Raw genomic sequence first — 22,260 nt, forward strand, 5'->3', positions numbered from 1 at the left:
CCAAGAACCTCATAATGCTGCCTAAGTCTGCCGTGGGCTGCTGCTGCTGCGAGTGCAAGAACATCAACCTTGGGAAGAGGGTGCGCGTCATTCCTGTGGTATCTTTGCTGCTGCGTAGAGTAGTTGGTACGGTCAGAGAGGAAGTGAAAGGCTTTGTCAAAATCCATAGACATTTTCCTTATGATAGATATGCTTCATTAATCAAGGTGAGAAACGGCCTTTAAGAGCTTCATTTCCTGTGTGGCAGGCTACTGTGTAATAGGGTGCTTCAGGGTAGAATATCAGAATTTTTCATCAGTGTGTCATGTACTACAGCAAGCATTTTTCCTTGTACACGGGCCAGTGACACAAGAAAGAAGTGTATAAAAGCTTAAAATCGTAGTACAAAAGCTGATCCAGGGGACAGCGTTGGCCTCTGCCTGCGGCCATGGTTAGAAGGTTGTTTTAATCCAGCATCACGTGTACAGCAGCCGAGGACGTTCATTCACCGCCCTGTGGTGTCTCCCTCCAGCATTAGCGTTTGTGGGGCCAGGCAGTAAGCTGGGTTACTGAGAACTAACCAGATGCTTTTCTTGGGTGAAGTCTCAGCCGGTTTGGTTCCTGAGGTGGCTCTCTGCGTGGCTCCCCTAATGCCACCCGCGACACAAAGCAGGCCACAGCAAACCACAGCCAGAAGTGGGGAGGGGTGAGGGCAGGGGCGGGAAAGTGGCGGCAGGTCGGCACTTTTCCATGGCAACTGGGATTTCCATTAAATAACAGTGACTTAAGTTGTGAGATCGGGAGACTTCAGTTTGTTTCAGCCACAGATTTACTGGATGAGCTCAAACAAGTTGCTAAATCTTCTCTTTTTTCAAAGTTCTCAATTTAAAATTAAGGGACATAAATCTGCCCTAACAGGGTAATTGTGATTATTTACTTTGTTGGGTCAGGCTCTTATAAAATACATTGATATAAATTAAAATACACAGATGGGTTTTGCCCATTTCCTTTAATTTTTGAAAACAAGTAAGTAGATGAAATTTTGTGCCTTTCAAAACCAAACAGAATCCTTCTTTGTGTAAAATGGTACATAAACCTTAGCGGTTGTTCATTTTTATTGCATTGTTTTTAATAATACTCCAGATAATTCAGAAAAGGGCAATATTTTTTCTACTGCATAAAAAAATTATCATGATATAGTTGGGTTTTGCATTTCCCCCTTTGTATTGCTTCAAAAAACAAAACACAAATACTATGAAGAAATTTTCCCTCCCACGTCCCTCCCCATAAAAGAAAAATATTTTTTTAAAAATCAGTGAAGTGTTAAGTCAGATATTAAATGCACACATTTACAAGCACAGCACATTAGTAATACTGTATAATACTTAAGACCATGCCAATCCATATGTATGTGTATAAAGCTACAGGTGAAATGGTTCATAGCAGCAGAATAGGAAGCATGTTCCACACAAAGTACATCGTTCCTGTGGAGATGTTTGGATGAGTACAACAAAGTACACTGACAAGCTAAAATGCACAAGTCAATTTGTCCTGCTACAGCAGTGCGTGTTACGATTCAAAGGGCAATCTTGACTTGTCTGGGAGTTTTGTTTCATGTCTAATGGCCAGCTGAGTGGTGTGAGTTCCGCCTTTTGGCACACTTTACTGTAAATGTTCACGAGGAGTCCTGATTGCTGAAGAGAACTTCACTGAAATCAAGGCTAAGGGCCAAGTAACCTAACAGTGCATCTACATTCACACATCCTTCACCGACAGGAAAATGTGTTGACGTTGACTCTGGGAGGGAACATAATCCATCCCAAGGCCCAGATGTGGCTTTGGCCTTAGTTCTGCAACTCTGGTAGGTGGAAAGAAAGACCAGGAAGGGACACTGGATTAGAAATATTTATGACTCATTGGTGCTTCCAAAAATGATAATTTCTAGGTTTTGGAGTGGGCATTTTTTCAATGTCAATACGTAACTTTGAGTTGCTTCGTTGTATTTTCTGTATTTGAGTTACATAACTCAATCTGTCTGGGAGCATGGCTCTTCCAGGAGTATCATTTTCCAATGGGACTGTGGTTTTCACTGGTAACCTCCCGTCCTGGATGCCAAGCTGAAGTCTCCCTCTGAGGGAGGCCAGCATTCACAAGGTGGTGGTTCTGTACCTTCGTAAGGCCAGGCCCCTGCCAAGTGTCCTTTCCTAAGCACCTGCCAATGGAGACATGCAAAGGCAAGCAGGACTTAAAGTATCTGAAGTAGAATTGTGGCAGAGAAGCTCTCTCCCAGACTTCCACCTTACCACATGAAAAATACAAATAAGGTCAAGTAAAAGTAAGTAGATCTATTAGATTTAATGATGTGCCTTGAGACAAAGTGATTCTATGAAAATGCTTTTTTAAAAGGTAACCATAAAATCTCAAAGACATACTGGCTACGTGTACAGTTTTACGTACTACTGAGATATAGTTAGTGACTTCTAGTGAAATTTTTCCTCTGTAGAAGGCCAGCAGCCACTTCTGTTTCTAATAACTCCAGATGCTGGTATCTGAGCTTTGGCGATTTTGAATTGCAGAGAAGACCGCAGATTTTATCATATTTCTTCTGAGCTGTCTTAGGCTGTTGCTTGTCAAATACTGTGCAGTGTAGTACAGTATTCCTCCACAGGTTTCTCATACAACCATTAAATAAAAACAGGACAAAATAAATTGTCCAGAACAAATAATAGGGTTTGGAATACTGGCAGAAGAAAAAAACCAAACAACCCCAAAAAGAGATAGTCTAGGGATTTTGATAATAGGAGTAGCATTTGCATACCTCATGGGAACAACCATCCATCAGCTGGATTCACATACAAAATCTCTTTTAAATCAGAGGGAGTCGGTTCATACAACTGATAGAATACAAAGGCTTGATCTCACAAACCCAGTACAGCTCCCTTTGCGAAACAGAGAGGTCACGACAACCCTGTCTTAATTCCTTCACCTGCACCATATATAAATTACCTCCTGAACTCTTGTAGAGATGAAGGACCAGTTACTCTAGCCTCCATAGCATTCAGGGTAGAGCAATCAGGGCCTAATCTGAGAATACCGAGAAAGTACCTTGAAGATGAGAAGAGCTATATAGTGCTAAACATTGTCATTACAGGATCCTGATTTCTTTGGAGGGGAATGAATAGATGTAGAGACAGACAGACAGACTGGCAAACAGATAAAGAGACAAGACAGAGAGGCCAAGGCATGCAGAGCTCTAAACCTGCTCTTTTTTTCCTCAGAACATCTCCACATATAGAAAGTAACCTTGATCTCCTCTTGTACAAGCATAGACAAACACCTTTCACTTCAGGGGATGGGAAGTGTCAACCAAAATGGAGTGCTGGCCGCCCAGACACTGAAGAAAATGAAAAAGCTTTAGCAGTCTCCTGAAGCAGTACACATCATCTTAGAGACCATTAACTTACAAGAGCTGCAAAATTAATAGTGCTTAAGAAATATTCTCTCTCCAACCTCCAGAAAAACAGCGACTCAGAAGTGGGCCCATTCCAGCACATTTTTAGACCTGTTGAAGCAAAAGGAGGGTGGAGGGAAGGCGGTAAGAGCAGCTGAGGTGGTGCTTCCTGGCGGCTTCATAAAACTTGCCCCGAAAGAAGAGCTCTGTTAGGTGCAAACTCCGTCCTGCAGCTGCCCTGGCTGAGGGAAAGGCTGAATCGCACACAGCCTGGTGCAAAAGCCGCCGGCCCCAGCTGGAAAAACCCCCTCTGATTTCAGCGGGCTTTGGATACAGCCCACATTCAGACAGTGACATGCAACAGCAGTTATAAGTCATGCCCCCATCCCCTCACAGTTTCTTCCGATATAAACAAAAGGACATTCTGGTCCCCTTTATATACATATATTAGAAGCTGAAATGGTCTGAAATGCTTACAGGTTAGAATGCGTGTATCGATACAACATTACACCTGCCAGAAATCAAAGTAGAAAAGTTTTACAGCACATTATACAGGTCCCTCTAACTTCTAAAAAAACATTTACTGAAATCACCATATTACAAGAAGGCATCACTAACATAACATATAATACTATTTCTTTTTCTTTTACATAATCATTACTTATATAGTACTTTAAAAAAACACTTTTAAACAAGTATACAATTTTCACTTTAAAATTAACTGGTTAATAAAATTTTGTGCAAAACAAGCCAGCCTCTATAATTAAGTGAATTTATTTATTTATTTATAAAAAAAAATAAAACAAAAAAGATAGTTCTTTCAGAAATGTGTCTCCTTTTCTGTAATGGTTGAAATGGTGCCATCTCCTTTCAGTTTGGCGTCGCAGTCATTTATTGCTGCAATGTAGGCTCCTCCTCCAAGTTTCCCTCTCATTTTCAGATCTGAGCTAGGTGTAATCAACTTCCTGAATTTCTAGAAAATTTGAGAAAATGGAAATCATTATATTGTTTTTGGTCACAGACACACATTTCTTAAACACGTTGACTATAACAGCCTCTTCTCTTGCATGTCTGCTGCTTATTTCCCTGTTACAGTACACCCATAAAACTGCATGCCACGCAGTTCTTTACAAATCACAGCAGGCCAAAGGCTAGAGAATGAAGGCAAAGACAAAGTCAAAGTGAATTTTTGTGCTGATTTAGAGTAACATTCCCTTCTGTGAAGAAATTCCACACAATCCTCGGGGTAAGGCCTGTTACATGGGTACATTTTGTTTCTCACGGTATGGTCAAAGGATATATGCTGAAAAAATAAACAAACAAGAGACTGCCAAAGTGTATTAAGCTACAATAAAGAGCAAACGAAAAATATAAGTGTTCAGCTGAGAACTTTCTCTCTTACAGCAATAACATCAGTAGCAACGTTGCTGCTCACAGCATGGAGAGCAGAGATGTTGCAGGAAGTTGGCTTCCTGATAATCTCCCATCTGTAATTAAAATCCCCTCTTATCGTTCCTGTACAGAAAAGATAATGACTAGTCTGCACTGCTTCAGATTACAAGGCAATGCAAAACAAAATTCTATTTAAAAAGTCTATTTACTTGCAGAGACAGGGTAAGGTTGATGCATTAAGGAAACATTAAATGTTAAGATTTGTGCAAAACTTCCTCTTTTGCCATGCTAAGAAAACTATATTATGGACAATTCATTTTTTGTTTTATATACACACAGTAAAGAATTCCTAGGTAATCTCCAGACCATATTTAATCAGTTTAATGGAGTCATTTCAATATGGACTGCCACCAGCCAGCACAAGAAGTTGCACATTAGCTTCTCCGTTCAAGAAAGCAGTAACTATTACATTGAGATATATACATATATTCAGATGTCAGACTCTTTGGTTCTGAATGGAGGATAATTCTGAAAATGTGGGTATACGCTGAGAGGTCTTTCAAAAGTGTTAGACAAGTTAATGAGCCTCAGGTACCTCAGACATATAAATTCCTACTGTCTTGTTCTTCACATTGGCATTATCCTAGAGAACATCAGAAAGACTGAGAAAGCATGAAAGGGACTGAATAAAGTCCCCTCCATATATGTATTGAGATATATCCCAGGCAATACTGGGATACCTACATTTACTGCCTAGTATCTAAGGTACTCCAGGTGACAGAACCAGGCTTTTTTGCAATATAAGAAATCCCAAATGACCAAATAAGATTTATATTCTCGTTTCTTCCATTATAGCCATCTTCACTGTCTTTCTTTGGATAAAAGATCTTATATTTAATAACCTTAACCTTTGCCTAGACCTGAGATAACCTGATACCAAATGTTAGTAAATTGCGCTGAGTATTTCTTTTTGCCTCTATGTCTCACTTAGAGAACTGTAATCAGGAAAAGTGTCCAGAAGACATATGTGAGTGTTTGCTACCCAGCTCCTGGAGGAAAACCCTGGCAGTACAAACATTAGTTACCAAAACCATGGAAAGAAGGCAGCTGACCTGAATGAATGTCTGGTACAAACCTTCTTGAGGGATTTAGCTGATGTTACAGACAATTTAAGCTTCAAATTGAGTTGGAACAGAGCACCTTAAAGCTATAGTATTGGTTAGTTTACCACAGGCTGAAGTCGGTGAAGGAGGAAAAAAAAAAAAAAAAAAAAGAAATTCAGAAGTTTTGCCCAGGGAAGTGGTGGAGTCACCATACCTAGAGGTATTAAAAGACGTGTAGACGTGGCGCTTAGGGACATGGTTTAGTGGTGGACTTGGCAGTGTTAGATTTACAGATGGACTTGATAATCAAAGGTTTTTTCCAACCTAAACGATTCTGTGATTCCAAGAAAATAGAGAAAATTCAGATGCCTCTTTCCACCAGTGACTGGGAGGCCTAGCCCCAGCTGCCACTGGAACAGGTACGTGGCATTGCTTTTTTGATTAAACTGTGCTTAGTCTCATTCAGGTGAGGATTCACACTCCCTTCCCACTTCTTTTTTCAGTATCATTAATCTGAAAATATATCTTACCTCTATGAAAGTGCCTTCTGTCTTCCACAGCTTAATGCAGATCCACAAAGGGATACAGATCATGGAAGAGAGGGCCATCATCCACCCTATGCCATAGCCCCAGTCAGGGTATATATATACATTGTTGTATTTCAAAGGCTTGTATTTCACCAGGAAAAAGATGAAGATTCCCTGAAATAAGCAGAGAAACATATTAGCAGTATTTGAAAAAACACTGCCTATGTAACAGGAAAATGATTGCCTATTCAGGCAAGGCCTGTCTCCCTAAAGATGGTAAGTAGAGGTAAGCTTTTCAGTCAGAGAAAAAAAAACAACCAGCATTATCTTCTTTTACGTACAGCTTAAATAACGTGCCTCAGTACTTTCCACAGAAATGAACAACCTTTCAAGTTTAAATCCTATTTACCTCTCGGTGACAATAAAATCTGTACTTTGATGGCAAACAGTACCTGGGTAGGAAAGATTAAGTTTTGCTACCATGAACCAGCTGTGATTAAGTAACACAAGCTGTGTTCTTTCCAACCTGTCATGATAAAAAAGGAAAGCCAAAATTTTCGAAGTTGCCTTAATCCACTGTCTGTATCTGTAGTTCTGCAGGCCAACTCTTTCATCCTCCCAAAAGCTCAAATATATCTGTCTAAATTTTACAGGTGTCTAATCAAGCAGTTTGGACCATTTAAATTTATGAAATACAAAAAAGTTACTACGTACTTTTCTTCAAAGTGGTGAAAAGAGTGTACACGAGCAAATGGTATTAAATTCATTTCAGAGCTGGTGAAAATGAGTCCGAAATTTTCCCAAGTTTGCAAATGAACTGGCAGAGCTCAAGGGAACCTGGATCTCCAGGTGCCCCAGCATCTGCGGTTCTACAGTCGCTATCACTTACGTATTAGAGAACTGGAAGATTTTAGTATCTAATCGTCAAGCACTTGTGGATCAAATTTAGGGGCAGTCTGGTCATGCTCCTTTTGTAATTTTGTCCCTGTTTTTGTCCCAGCAGATTGCCAGAGTTGGCACCAGTACTGCTAGCTTCTGGTAAGGCAAATTTTTTCCCCTTCTTCAGGCATATGAGATGTGCTCTTGGCCTCCTCTACTACTTTTACTAGAAGAAAAAATGTCCTGTGTTCTTTGAAAAATATCTCCTCACCCAAAGAGAGGGAAGGAGGCTGGAGCAGCAATGAAACCAGCACAAGTCTGGAGCAGTTTGAGTTATGCTGGGTAGACACACAGTATACCAGCAGCGCAGTGAAAAAAAGCCTCCGTTGTAATGGCAAGTGGTCATTTAGGGCCCTGAGTTTACTTTTTCCCTATCATTGTATATACTACGGTTTCTCACAATTCACAGACTATTTAACAATTTTTACAAATGCTACAGAGTGTTTTTTAATTAAAACATATGCTACAGATCAATAGGTGTTTTTCTGAAGCATTGTGAACTATTAGTGGCAGCAAAATCCTAAAAATATGCACAGAAAGCCCTCTTTATATCTAAAACAAGTTATTTGGATATTCTGTACTTACTGCGCAAATACCTGGAGTTAAGACCATCCAGCACCATTTAATCAATGGCAGTGGTTTGTACCCAATCATATCTTCAATGTTATCATAAAAGCGATTGCTGCCTGCCCCAAAAAAACAAATGAAAAGCAGATGTAGAATATACATGTAAGAGGTTGTATAGGTCAGTATTTAAAACAGTAAAGAGAAAAACGTAGGTTCTGACAGGGCTGCAAAGACTGAAGCTGCTATTGCTTTCCCTGACACATACATCTCTCCATCATCTGCTCCATACCTGAGGCAGAGATTGCTGCCTACATCTGTGTCTGACCAGCATGAATTCACAGAGAGTAGGAGTGGGCGAGCTGTCAAACAAATGGCTTCTGGTCAGTAACAGTTTGAGCAAGCCCAGTTAAAAAGTATATATATGCTGCAAGCTCATGTGTGAACCCCTAGATAGCTGGGGACATGCATGATCTGAAGTTCATACGTTTCTTTACAAAGTAAAATTGTCAGTCTTTGGTGAGCAAAAAATGCTTAAGGGTATAACCATGAACATGCCCAGCACTGTGGTGGTTTTCTCTTGACTTTCCTGACAGACAGAAACAGCAGAGCTTGGGACACTACTCAGTCCCTTTTGTGTCAATGAGGCATGAACTCCAACTTCCCTGTATCAGAAGTGGAAGGGAACACGCCCTGGCACAGACAATTTTCAGCAACTCACCATAAACCCAGCCTATGCAGACACATTCAAATATGGCAACAAAAAGAAGGCACATGCCACTAGCTGCGTAAGAGTCAAATAACTGAAAGACGTACATCCCACCCTGAAAGACAAAACCAGAAAAATTAAAAAAAAATATTGTGTTGGCACCAGTAGGAATATTTCATAGCAAATATGGCTTTAATTACACAGTCAATCTGTTGGTTCCCTGGCAGTTTTCCTACTAAAGTTGGTTCCTTCTTGAACAAAGAATATTCCTTTCTCAGTGATTTGTTATTGTGGAAGATTTTTTTCTTCCATAGCATTTAACATTATTCCCTATGCCAGTTGAATACTGTGCATCTGCTTTAAGGTAGTAAATACTGGAGTGGAGAGAACTACATTTGTCTTGTTTCCAAGACGCTCTCCCACCTCTGTGCTTCTTTTCAACTTCATTTGTTATCACATCAAGCTGTAGATAACTACAGGTTCTTTTGACCCTGATCACTACAGATGAAGACGTATGGCCTTGGTTTTGTGTCTGTGCTACCGTGTAAAAGAATTAGTCAAAATGTGGGGAAAGAAGGAAAAATCTGTAGCTACTAGAACCAGTCTCCAATGGGATAGGGACTGTAAAATGAGTAAACTGACCTACAAAGTTTGAATGTAGCTCACAGCCTTTAAGCCACATTACTTAATGAGTCATTATTATTTGACCTCCCCCCCCCAAAAAAAAGTGAAGTAAGAATCACTCTGACTCCAAGCAAGCTTTTAAAAAATGTTTTCCTAACAAGTTAAAAATTGGTCTCCAAATGGCTTTGAAATAGCAACCTCTGCACTTCCAGGAAGGAGAGCAACCAAGCAGTGTCCTCAGTTAGCACGGCATCCCTACACAATCCACGCTATGCTAGCAATGATCTGTAATCTTCTGCATTCAGTGGTGCCACAATACCAACCAATATGAAAAAGGTAAATGTGCTTAACTAAGGCATCCTCACTTACTTGCTGTGTGACTATGACTGTTATATCAATTGCCACATCTATCAAAGACATAATTCTTCTTTCCCTGTATTTTTTCTCTCGCTTACAACAGTCAGAACTGTTCACAGAACTGGCTGGCTTTCTAGAACCTTTGCCTCAAGGCAAGATGAGAAGAAAACCTGTGAAGTCCAATTAATAACATTATAGATAACCTGACTATTAAAATTATATGCATAATATCACAGTACTTTCTATGCAAGATACTTAATCTTTTATCACATATGCGTTCAATATTGAAATAATAATGAGGAGGAGATTCACAAAAGATCATCTCAATAGAAAGGAATCCTAAGACTTCTCTCTTTGCAGAAAGCTATGTGAAGGAAATAGGGGCTTGAGAGAATTTCTTCAGTTGAAATGTAATGCTATTTGGGTAGTACATACGATCCATTACAGCTCAGACAATTTCCTGCAAATAGAGGAGAACCCAAAAAACATAAAGAAAACTAAATCAAAAACAATACCTAGGATTTCCCCCTTTTCTTTCTCTGCATTAACTATCTGAAAGTAAGCCAAAATGGACTCTGTAAACTTGAAAGCCTGTCTAAATCTTACGGAATGTAAGAATGTTCTCAAGTTATTGCATATAAAACGGCACTGACATCTATAGTTAGGAAATGACGACATATCTGAATCAGGAAGTTTTCCTATAAGGTAAAGTATCTTTTATGATTAATCCAAAGCCTGAACAGAATCCAGGAATGTGTATTCAGAAATGCAAGAAAGGATAAGGACAGAGTTGGGATATATAATTACCCTTGGAAGTCTCACTCATGCACAATGCTTTGATGCCTTACTGAAGTACCATGGAATGGAGCCTTCTCTACCAGAGTTTCTGCACTGGATCACAGCTACATAGATTGCTTACTTATTTATGTGTAAATAAGTCACATCTCTCAGTAATAAGTTATGTGTCTCTAGCGATATGAGAAAAAAGTGCTTCTCTGTCCTTTAAGGTTTCTGTTGAGCAAAAAGTGACAGTAAAAGCATCGTGGAATATCTGCCTTCCCAGACCAGAATGCAAATGTTGAAGTAATTTTTTTTTAATTGAATGAGATTTTTTTTTCTCCTAATGCAGATGCTCTTGATTATTAGCTACACTGCTTTTAATCAGCTCTGCCAGCTGACTGCTTCCCAAAATCTCACAAGTGAATATCTTTACTGCAAAGAGCTCACTGTGAGGTTCAGCAAATATCTGGGCAAATTGGAAGCCTGGAGATCAACCAAGACAATACAATACAGGGAACACAATTCTGCAAAACTCCTGTAAGAATATTCCTGGCATTGTTGAGAACTTGCTTCCTCTTCACTTTTCATGCTTTTATTTGTTTTAGCCTGTACATCTCTATAACGTACCTCTCAGTGCTCTGCTTAACACTTGCACTGTGCGAGGAATTATTCCAAAACGTCCACATTTTACATAGCAAAGACAATTGATCTTACTAAGGGCAACAATTATTACAGGCAAACTGGTCCCTATGAGGTTGCTCTGCCCTAATGCTCAACTTGTAGGGACACACATCTGGAAGGAATTCTTCACTAACCAGTGTCAATTCCTCTGCTCTTCACGGGGAACTACGTCGTCTAATACCTTTCACAAACTAATTGACAATCTGAATTGCAGTTTTAAGCCAGAACTATTTTCTTGGAAAAACTTGTAGAACCTTGCTGTTCTGATGGATAGAAATCCTTTCTTAATTTTCAGCTTAATTATTCATGGACAGCTTATACACCCTGGATTGGGGATGAGGGCAAGCGTGCCATTCTTTTTGCTGAAATAGTTCATGTTTATACTCACTGTTATATCTATGACGTACTTAAAGAAAGTGATCATACACCCTTGCTAATATTATCATAATTTTGCTGGTTTCTGGTAAAATCAGCTCTGTACTCCTAGGATCATCCCCACTGCTCTTGCTCCTCATGCTGTTCCAGTCTGAATACGAGTATCCAGAGTCATACATAGTGTTTCAGTGAGACTGTTACCATCTTGTCCAGTCGTGGGACTATTCCCATCTCTCAATTGAAAATACCTTCCTGACACATCTAAGAAACATTGGTTTATGTCTACAGCATCTCTGTAGTGCTTAGTTTCCCATCCAGATACTTCTCTTTCCCAGTCATTTTCAATGCCTAATAGAAATGTGTACTGCTATATGGACAACCTTATACCTTGTGCTACTGTAGTCTACCCCATCCTTAACACTCCAGTCATCCAGTCCTTCCCTATCATTATGCTTTCTTCTGTGACCCAGGAACATCAGAGTTAATGAAGCCTGATTTGGACTTAATCTTATAGATGACTGTGAGCCCCTATACTTCATGCACTCATTAGGCTATGGCTTTTTTGTGAATTCTCTGTTTTTTAATAAAGACTAAAGTCATGCTTTGTTCTTTTGAACAATAAGGACACTTCCAGGGCTTCTCTATCTGGCTGCCAACTTTCATGAACGTTATTGAACAATAAGGAAAATGACTTATCTTGGAAACTTCTGTTAAATTGACTGCAATCTGCCAATAGGTTCAAAATTTAAAATGAAGAAGGAATACATCACCAGACAGATAGTTTCATGTAACCAATGACTGCATGTGACTTGTTTCCATAGCAAGTCAACTACAGATACTAGATAAAATTGCTACCAAGAGCTCTCTGTGTAACTTCATTAAGAATCTCATTTCAGCCACTGTCTCTTTTAACACCAACATTCACTGTCTCCTCTTTGTCCAGCTACTTGTACCAGTCCTTCTATTTTGAGTAAAATTAATAATTTTTCTTGTGGTGAATTTTCAGTTCCTTCACTGAAGTATATAAAACTTCTGCTCAACTGGATTTGCAAATGTCTTATCAGAGAAAGAGATCTGATTAGTCTGGCAGAAAATGTTACTAAAAAAATAATGAAAGTGTCATTTTGTTCTAGTCTCCGCTTTCCTCCACAACTTGAGTTATTCTTTCTCTGAAAGTGTATCTGAAACTAATATATTCTGATTTGTTGATTTATTCTATTTGTTGTAAAAACTTGCATAGTGAGGACAACAAACTAATATGCTTACAATTGCCTAACACCTTTTTTGTGATGAAATCTGCTCATTTTCAGTAAGAAAGCAATTTGAAAAGCACATAGTCTAAGGACTGTGGATTTCCGTAGAGGGAATTTAAGTGACCCCAGATGAGTTCATGAAGCCCTGAGAGGCTGCTTCACTGGGAAACCCTACCGGCGATTGCTGCACAACAGAGACACATTGTGGCCCTTCACGGTTAATACAGCCGGCGTCATCAGACAAACATTCCTCAGACATTTAATGCTAGAGCTCCTCATAGAATCATAGAAGAGTTTGGGTTGGAAGGGACCTTTACAGGCCATCTAGTCCAAGCCCCTGCAGTGAGCAGGGACATCTTCAACTAGAGCAGGTTGCTCAGAGCCCCGTCCAACGTGAACTGGAATGTTTCCAGCGATCTACCACCTCTTTGGGCAACCTGGGACAGTACTTCACCACCCTCATGGTGAAAAATTTCTTCCTTATATCTAATCTGCCCTCTTTTAGTTTAAAACCATCACCCCTTGTCCTATCGCAACAGGCCCTGCTAAAAAGTCTGTCCCCATCTTTCTTCTAAGCCCCCTTCCAGTCCTGGCAGCTGCAATAAGGTCTCCCCAGAGCCTTCTCTTCTCCAGGCTGAACAACCCCAGCTCTCTCAGCCTGTCCTCCCAGCAGAGCTGTTCCAGCCCTCTGGGCATTTTTGTAGCCTCCTCTGGCCCCGCTCCAGCAGGTCCATGTCTGTCCTGTGCTGAGGGCTCCAGATGGGGTCTCACCAGAGCAGAGCAGAGAGGCACAATCCCCTCCCTTGCCCTGCTGGCCACGCTGCTTCCAATGCAGCCCAGGGATACGGTTGGGCTTCTGGGCTCCTCAACCATGAAACTTTTTTATTTGCCTCGCTCCCTGGGACAGGGAGGCTCTAACGGCTCAGCAAGCAGAAGAGTGTGGGCAGAGAAGAGTGTGGACTATGGCTCTCTCCTTCCTGTCTTGGGAGGGTAAAGTGAAGGAGAGGAAGACTCTTGACACAACTCACTCTGTAAAGTAAGCACTGAGCACCAAGACTAACCTCCTACCAAGTACCAAAGGACCCCAGAGTCCCTCCCCAACCTGGGTACCAAACACAGTAGTGCCAGATGTGTTGTATCACGAACTGATGGGATGGACTGACACCATGATCAGAAATTGGCTGTATTAATTGACCTGGCCTGGTGATATAAAAATCAAAGACATTTTAGTTTTCTATTTTCACTTTACTTCATCTACTTTATTGATCTATTCATCCACAATGTAGTTGTTTCCAGACTGGTCTGCCCAGAATAAATAAGCAGAAACCATGATCAGTATGTCTGGCTGGCTGGTGCAAAGCAGATGTAATTTCCTTGGCTATGTAACTTGGATTAAAATATTTCCTAAGCTCAGCTGAAAATCTGAGAATACATTTCACATTTCAAATGTTACACAGTAGTTGAGAACAGTCTCTCAAGTGTTTTGTAGTCATATTCCTCACATTGACATTTGTCTATGGCAAATATTCTTGCATTTTATCCATTATGATTATAAACAGAAACCCATTTCCTTTTTTCTGCAGTAGTACGACAAAGCACATCTTACCTCAGTTAACATTATTAGGCCAATGAAGTATGACACAATGGAAAGGCCGAGAATCAACAGCTCTCTTCTGTAGCCCCTTCGGAAGATCTTTGGGTACATATCTACAACAGCTGTCACAATGCTTTCGACACACACAAACTAGAACAAATGATAGGAAAGTACAAATGAGATGTGTCTCTTCTGCTGTTGGGATTTGGATTTGCTACCAAACGCTTCAAATATCCTTAGGTGTTCTCATCATAGAAACTGAATGATCCCTGAGGACACTCTATAAGCAGAAGCTCAAATTGAGAGGAACATTATTTCAGAATTAAAAAGTCCAAAGCTATGGATTTCCAGTCCACCACCAGATTCAAATAGTTGGATCCACTGATTGCCTCAGAATGTAGTTGCCCTGTAGCAGATGGATTACATAAAAGTTAAATCTTTCAAATGTGGCTTGAATGGGACATAAATAATGTACAAACCGTACATAGGACTGTAGTAGAATTTCACTCCAAGCATCCTACACTTTTGTCTCTCAAAGGAATGCTGTGCAGTGCTGTGCACCTTCAAGCCCTGCTAAATAAACTGCAACAGGTTTTTGTAGAAGTTCTCTCATTTTACAGAAGAGAGAAGTTCCACCAAGCTATTAGCTGCCCAAGCCAAGTACATCTAATGAGGGAGGGAAGGAACTTTCTTATTAACTTCAAAAATCAGCAGAAAGCAAGAGGCCCGAGCTTCCGACTCAGGGCTCTGGAGAAAAGTTTCTAAAATAGGCACTAAAATTAATGCCCAAAAGTAGACAATGTAAAGCCTGCTTCATTGGAACATCAACAATAGAATGCAGAAACTGCTTGTTTTAAAAAAGACTTTAAAAAAAAATTGTTAGATCAGGAAAAGGAGAAGTTATTAAAGCCTTAAGTTTAATGATAGGAAATGTCATGCAAAATAAACACTGACGAGCTTTGTTCTACAGTATACAATCACAAACCTTCTGAACCAAATCATGCCAAAAGCTGAGCTGCATGCTAAAAATGCCAGCTACTTTACATTTTTCATCCAACAGCTTTCACAATTTTTATGGTCACACAGGAAGGACAACTTCTGTGCTGTCACTTTGCTGCAGAATATGACTACACATTTCTTGCTATGGCGTCTTGAAGAATAAATACAGCACAGGAACTTACATTATCACTATCTAATATTCAGCTTAAAAAATTCATTGCAAAGTGCTTTAAAAACAGGAAAAGAAGACACACTGGTATTTTACTGAACTGTGAATTTTAATCACCCGTATTTAAGTTCTGGTTTCTCTGTTAATAATGAAAGCTACAGTCAGGCTGAAGCAGCGTTCACAGTAAATAATAAAGGAATCTCCAGCATCACATAACTAAGATTTAAAATAAGGAACTTAAATCAATGGTTTTAAGCAAGGAATTAAGTTAGGGTTCATTCTTTCATCAGGTTAGATGCTGCCTACATCAAGGATGCTGATATACACATGCTACGGAATCTGATAACATCTTTAAATAGTGTTTGTTTCATACCTGACTATCTAATCCAAGGAATATGAGCATCATGAAGAACAGAGTTGCCCACAGAGGAGAAAGAGGCATCATGGTAACAGCTTTAGGGTAAGCAATGAATGCAAGTCCTGGTCCTGAAAAGGAAGAAAAGAAAGGAAATATTTATACTTGTGTACTGGGTCTGTCTGAGGTGGAGTTAACTTTCTTCATAACAGCCTGTATGGTGCTGTGTTTTGGATCTGTGGATTGAGCAGCATTGCTAACACCAACATCGTGGCTGTTGCTGAACACTGCTTCCACAGCATCACTCATTAAACTATCTGGACCCACGAGTTTTCTCACGTCTTCTCTTCCTGTTCGCTTCCCCATCCCACGGGGGTGGGTGAGTGAGTGAAAGCAGTGTGGATGCTTAGCTGCTGGCGAGGGTCAATCCACCACAACTTGATTGCTCTTTTATGGCAGATAAGAGGAGCTAAATACAAGGTTGAAAACCTTGACAAACTCTACATCTCTAATAGTCTAAATATTTGGCGATGAGGCTAATCAGTGATTAAGACTTGCTTGGCACATCAATTCTGCCTACAACCTGTCCAAATGTTTGAAGGTCAAGACTTCTGTTAAGGCATCACTGTACTTTATGTTCTCCTTCATCCTTTGTGTGGATGTACAGCAAGACTCCCATACCTGAATAAATAGTAGCATGTGGTCCTGTGATTGTCTTACATAACTTACTAAGATATTCTGGAATCTTTTTTTTTTTCTTAAGACAGCACTGTATCTGACATTTTGTGCAAGAATGAAGTCAGTGGTTAAGAGCTGCATCTTGGAAGCCATACCTGGTGCAAGCCAAGTGTCTACTGGTTTGTTCAAGATCTGCTCTGCATTTCTGAGTGCTGCTGCTGGTACATAATATTAATTCATTGGCTGCATATTTACAGAAATCTTTAAAATAGAACACACTTGCAACAGCATTAGTAACTTCTCAGATCTGCTAAAGTACCATCTCACCCAGTTCATATTTTCCTGTTCTTATTTACCTGTGCCCATTTTTCAGTTGCTGCAAACTCTCATGCTATAACAGCTTTTTCTGAAGTTAGCCAGCTTTTAGATCAGGGATATAAAGGCAGTATCACAAGGCTGATAAAGGAGTACTTCTGTGCTCCTGCTGCAATAACTTCAGTGAAGACCTGTCAACACACTACTGCTTTTTCGTTTAACACGGTGTTTACAAGCTCCTATAGCTTCCAGAGTTGCTATAGTCTTATTAATGTTTTTCCACATAGTTTCGATAATAGTATAAGCCAGTTGTCATGAGGGCTTTAGGAAAAGAGAAATATTTTCCACGACAGTATCCGTGAAGCTGTACTTGCTTTGCAGTTTTCCTGCTAACCTTGGCTAACTTCATGACAGTCATTTCTCCTTCTCAGCAGTTCAGCATTACACTGCTTTTCTTTCCGGCCAGCTCTCCTGTTCTTTCTGTTCTGTTGAGTTTTAAGTGATGCTTAAAGATGTTACATCCACAAAGGTGTTAAAGAGCAATTAACTTTCATTGGATGCCTAACTCCAAGTGATGGTAATGAACATTAGAAGGTTAATTTCTCGTAAAGCTGGGCTTTTGTGCCTTTCTGGACTCAAAACAAGAACTATTATACTTAACCAACCAGAGCGTCTCAGCCTATGTCCCTAGGAGAAAAACTTACTGACATTAGGAGAGGGCATTAGCCGCCTGACAGTTAGAAATCTGTGTTTGGATAGTAAACATTACGCAAGAATTCAGAGGACTTCCAAAGATTTCTCCTAAACAGCTGGTTTCTCATTACTTTAATAGCTATATCTTTTTTCTTTTTCTTTTTTTTTTTTTTCCCTCGGAAGAAATGTTTGTGTGGATTTTGGTCTGTCTCACTTAAAGAAAACTGAACGCTCCTTTCAGTGAGGATGTAACACTCAAGGGGCATAACTGAGCGATGTTTCTCTGCTATACAATCTTCTGTATGCTCAGCTGGAGTAAGTTTGCATTACAATAGCTCCTTGACTTTATGAATTTGGTGCTATGCACAATAACATTAATATTTTTCACACATAAATGTATGACCATAAAAATAGTTGAGAAGTCTTCTTATAGCAGTTATTCTAATCAGTCAGGTAACAGGTTTATAAGATGAGTTTTGTAAAACTATCTGCAAAATAGTCAATTTATCTATAAGATATTGGCACAGATGAAGTATTCTGACAGCAACTTCTGGGCATTTTTTGTTAACTCGGAAAACTGCTTTTGGAACTTACCTGATTCTGCAACTTCTGCAATGGGCACGCCTTGCTCATAAGCCATAAATCCAAGAACTGAAAAGATAGCAAAACCAGCAACAAAGCTTGTGCCACTGTTCAAGCAGCAGAGCATGATGCAGTCTCTGAAAATATAAATAAAAAACACTGCAGTTGATTTCCAGAGCCTGGGTTTCTTTCATATTCTGAGCCATAGGACTAACAGAACCCCAAGCTGCAGGAACAGACATTAAATTGCTCATTAAGAGTAAGGTCCCAAACTGATATTAAGTCTGAGAGAAATCAGTCAGGCATAAGCGTTTTCAGGAAGATACCATCAGAATACCCTCACTTGTGTTTTAACTGCTTGAATTGCAAACCTGTTGCTACTCGCTTACTGTTTTTCGATAGAATCTTTAAAAAAACCTGTAAAAATAACTGTGAGAATGGTGTTAAGAACAATTTTTCTACAGTAGTTGCAATAATGTATTCCAGAGGATACGAACTCATTTATATACTATATAAAAATGGTAGTAAATTGTTTCCTGGAAAAAAATCCTATGGTCAGATCTCAGCAGATCCTATTCAAGTTACAGTATATTAGCAATATATAGCCGTACAAAATACACCTCCAGATGGGTTTATAAACTTCTTTTAAGAAGCCCTGGTAATGAAAAGCACCATACATAATCTAGGAAGCGTGTATATGCCTAAAAAAGTGCCTAACAGGCAGGCAAAGACAGTGCAGAGACTCTCAGACCTATGTATCCTACACATCAAACAACGGCAATTACAAGACCAAGGTGAAGAAATATTTCTTTTCCCAGACTGCAAATGCCACAATAGTAAATCACTTTAAAAAGGGAAAATACTCATGCAGAAAGGTGTGAGCTTTCCCCAGAGCTCAGTGAAACATGGTTGTTCATCCTGCTTTCAGACAGCACTTCAGGCTTGACAGATGATGAGGTAGGAATGATTTGTCATGACAGTCAGTCCTTTAAGACTGTTTGCTACAAGAGACAGCTGTGTTCTTGAAAAAGTAACAGTCTAACCTGGATGCCTGAAAGTAAATTAGGATTCTAAACCACTAAAGCACAAGGCAAGCCTGTAGCTCGCTCAAGCCTATACCTTAGTCTGGCTTATTCCCATCCTACCACAGCTCTGAAGCAAACTTTTGTGCAACCAATCTATGAGAAGAAATGACCCTGTAAAATCTAACAAGTTCTGAACCCACACCTTCAGTAATGATTCCCACCTTTGTCACAGATTTGTAGTGACTTTTTGAGAATCAGAGACAATTCATATTTTTGAAGTCCTGGCATATATCCCAGCAAAACTTCTTTGGTAATCTCTCTGTCCTGTTGCTTGTTTCATTTGGTATTTTTATCCTATAACTTTATCTCCTCAGTTTATTAAGTTGAAAGTGAGGTGACCAGTTCCAGCACCTTATTCCTTCACTATGAGCCCTGTGCTGCATCCCACATCTGTTCCAAGCTCTTCCTGTTGCTGACTTTGACTCACCTTAGCATCAGGCATATACATTCCCAACAGCAGGAAGCAGGCATACATTTCAGTACCGCAGAGTGATCAGCTGAAATACAGCCACTGGGCCGTGGGAGGCTTTGGCTCTCTCTCATCACCTTATCTACAGTTAATTTTAACCATTATTTTGAGGATGTTTTTATGTTTTCACAATCATTTCATAGTAAAAAATTTCTATATGGCATATCATCTATAAATTGACAAAATTTATCCAGAAATTAAAAAAGAATGAATACTCTCATTTGTAGATCAAGGCTTGGACATGGACACATCCGGTGATGTTCATGCTTCTTTCATGCATGGACCTGAACATGAGCCGGCAGTGTGCCCAGGTGGCCAAGAAGGCCAACAGCGTCCTGGCCTGTATCAGGAATAGTGTGGCCAGCAGGAGTAGGGAAGTGATTGTGCCCCTGTACTCGGCACTGCTGAGGCCGCACCTTGAATCCTGTGTTCAGTTTTGGGCCCCTCACTACAAGAAGGACATTAAGGTGCTGGAGCGTGTCCAGAGAAGGGCAACGAAGCTGGTGAGGGGTCTGGAGCACAAGTCTGATGAGGAGCAGCTGAGGGAACTGGGCGTGTTCAGTCTGGAGGAGGCTGAGGGGAGCCCCCATCGTGCTCTACAACTACCTGAAAGGGGGGTGTGGCGACGAGGGTGTTGGCCTCTTCTCCCAAGTAACTAGTGATAGGACAAGAGGAAATGGCCTCAAGTTGCGCCAGGAAAGGTTTAGACTGGGCATTAGTAAAAATTAGTAAATTTCTAGTTTAGACTAGAAATTAGTAAAAATACTGAGAGAGTGGTCAAACGTTGGAACAGGCTGCCCAGGGAGGTGGTGGAGTCGCCATCACTGGAGGTGTTCAAAAAATGTGTGGATGTGGCACTTTGGGACATGGTTTAGGGAGCATGGTGGAGTTGGGTTGATGGTTGGACTTGATCTTAAAGGTCTTTTCCAACCTTAATGATTCTGTGACTTGCTCTAATACTGTTCATTAGCAGGGGTAAATGGATCCTTTAACATACTTTCTGAAAATTCTGAAAATGATCATAATTCTAACCTGTTATTTATTTGCTTTTCATATGAAATTCCTTCCTGTAGTCACACACAACCAGGCTAGTGATACACTTTAATAAAGTTTTACATGTTTTAAAGCAAAACAGCAATCTAAAAGAAAGCAAACAGGAGCATGGAGTTCTTTGTGCTTTGCAGAGAAATAAAACAAAGGAAAAGATCATCTTCCTAACCATTCTTCTCAGTGTATTTCAGCACTGAAGTAGCTCTGAAGAGATTCTCACCCCAGCCTCTCTCACATAAGAAACTGGTGAGTTCAATGCTGAGAAATTAAAACTAAGTTTGATGAAACTCTGTCAATAAGACAGGTCAGAAAGATGTATTTTTTAATCCTTTGGGGGGAAAAAAAAAAAGAGATATTACTTCAGTGGGATGGATCTGACTGCTCACCAGTCATACGATGCCTCCATTTGGAACAGCCTGCTTTCTGCAGATAAGATTTATTTTAGATAATTCCCAGGCTTCAAATGCAGTCCAAACAACAAGATTATTTTTTTTTCTGGTGAATGGTGTGGCACAGGACATTTGAGAGCTGCTGGTTCCTAACCATGCAAAAAAGGGTTGAGGCGGAGACACATTGCTCCCTGCGCACCTTCAGAGCCCCTGGCAGTTTCTGCTGCTGCCTCTTGAAGGAAGGTCCTGGGGCAAGACCCAAGTGGACAATCCTATGTAACTAGATCATCTGTGAGAGAACAAGAAGAGCACAGACATTTCTCCACTCGCAGGGAAGACCCACAAACCACAGTGCCATGGTACGAAATAGTTATGCATTTTCCAGGGAAATGGGCAAAAGTGAACCTAAGGGGATTTTCATCATCTCCAGTTCATGAGGTACCTATTCTTTTGACAGAACACAGCCACAGTGCCATCATTTTCGTCCCCAGTTAGACAGTCACAGGCTGAACACTCAGTTCTCCGGGAACCTAGCAGTGTTTCCTGTCCTAATAAAAATATAACCTCCGATTTTAATTTTCATCCTTCCCTTATCTTTGCAGGAATTCTACTAACCCCTCCAGTCCTGTTGTTTTTTTTTTGCCTTAGAAGTGTGTAACCTGTAGTTCAGTCCTTTCTTCTGCTACAGGAAGTAAAACTGAGATGGGGATCTGGCTCCACTGATTGTGAAACCAATGAATTTTAAAACACAAATGCCCAAGAACCATTGAAAGGAGAACATGAAGTTTATCTAATTTTCCATGAATTTTTAATAAGCATCCTTGGTAGGAAGGTATCAGAGCCTGACTGAAGCCCAAACTGATTTCAAGTGAAAGGAAAACTTCAAATTTTTATGAAAACTTCACATTCTTCCAAATTAATGTCTTGCCAATCACCTGAATAATTCAAGACATGCATCTCTCATCTTCTCCCTGACTGACAGGCAGGATACTGCTGAAAATTGATTCTGCCTTCCTTAAGGACCTTCTCTGATAAGAGAAGAGCCCACAGAGCCTTTTGCATCCCTCCAGTTACTTTCTTGCCTTTATGGATCCCCTCAAGACCAATTCTCATTCCTCTTTCCCGGTTATACTAGAAGTGTGATCAAG

The 22,260-nt window shown here is 40.1% G+C and overlaps 1 protein-coding gene across 1 annotated transcript in view; it reads right to left on the reverse strand.

The window, feature by feature from the left end:
* Positions 1-3,854: 3,854 nt before the first annotated feature.
* Positions 3,855-22,260, reverse strand: part of LOC104618741 (sodium- and chloride-dependent GABA transporter 3) — a gene marked incomplete at its 5' end in the record, with an annotated part of 21,166 nt that continues 2,760 nt past the window's right edge. The window contains 7 exons of the mRNA XM_010284417.1: positions 3,855-4,403; positions 6,456-6,626; positions 7,977-8,077; positions 8,677-8,779; positions 14,341-14,478; positions 15,870-15,982; positions 18,132-18,256. Of these exons, the coding sequence (XP_010282719.1) occupies positions 4,251-4,403; positions 6,456-6,626; positions 7,977-8,077; positions 8,677-8,779; positions 14,341-14,478; positions 15,870-15,982; positions 18,132-18,256 (904 nt within the window). The remainder of the gene's footprint in view (positions 4,404-6,455; positions 6,627-7,976; positions 8,078-8,676; positions 8,780-14,340; positions 14,479-15,869; positions 15,983-18,131; positions 18,257-22,260) is intronic.

Source organism: Phaethon lepturus, unplaced genomic scaffold (genome assembly GCF_000687285.1).
Source record: "Phaethon lepturus isolate BGI_N335 unplaced genomic scaffold, ASM68728v1 scaffold2683, whole genome shotgun sequence".
NCBI classification, from domain to species: Eukaryota; Metazoa; Chordata; class Aves; order Phaethontiformes; family Phaethontidae; genus Phaethon; species Phaethon lepturus.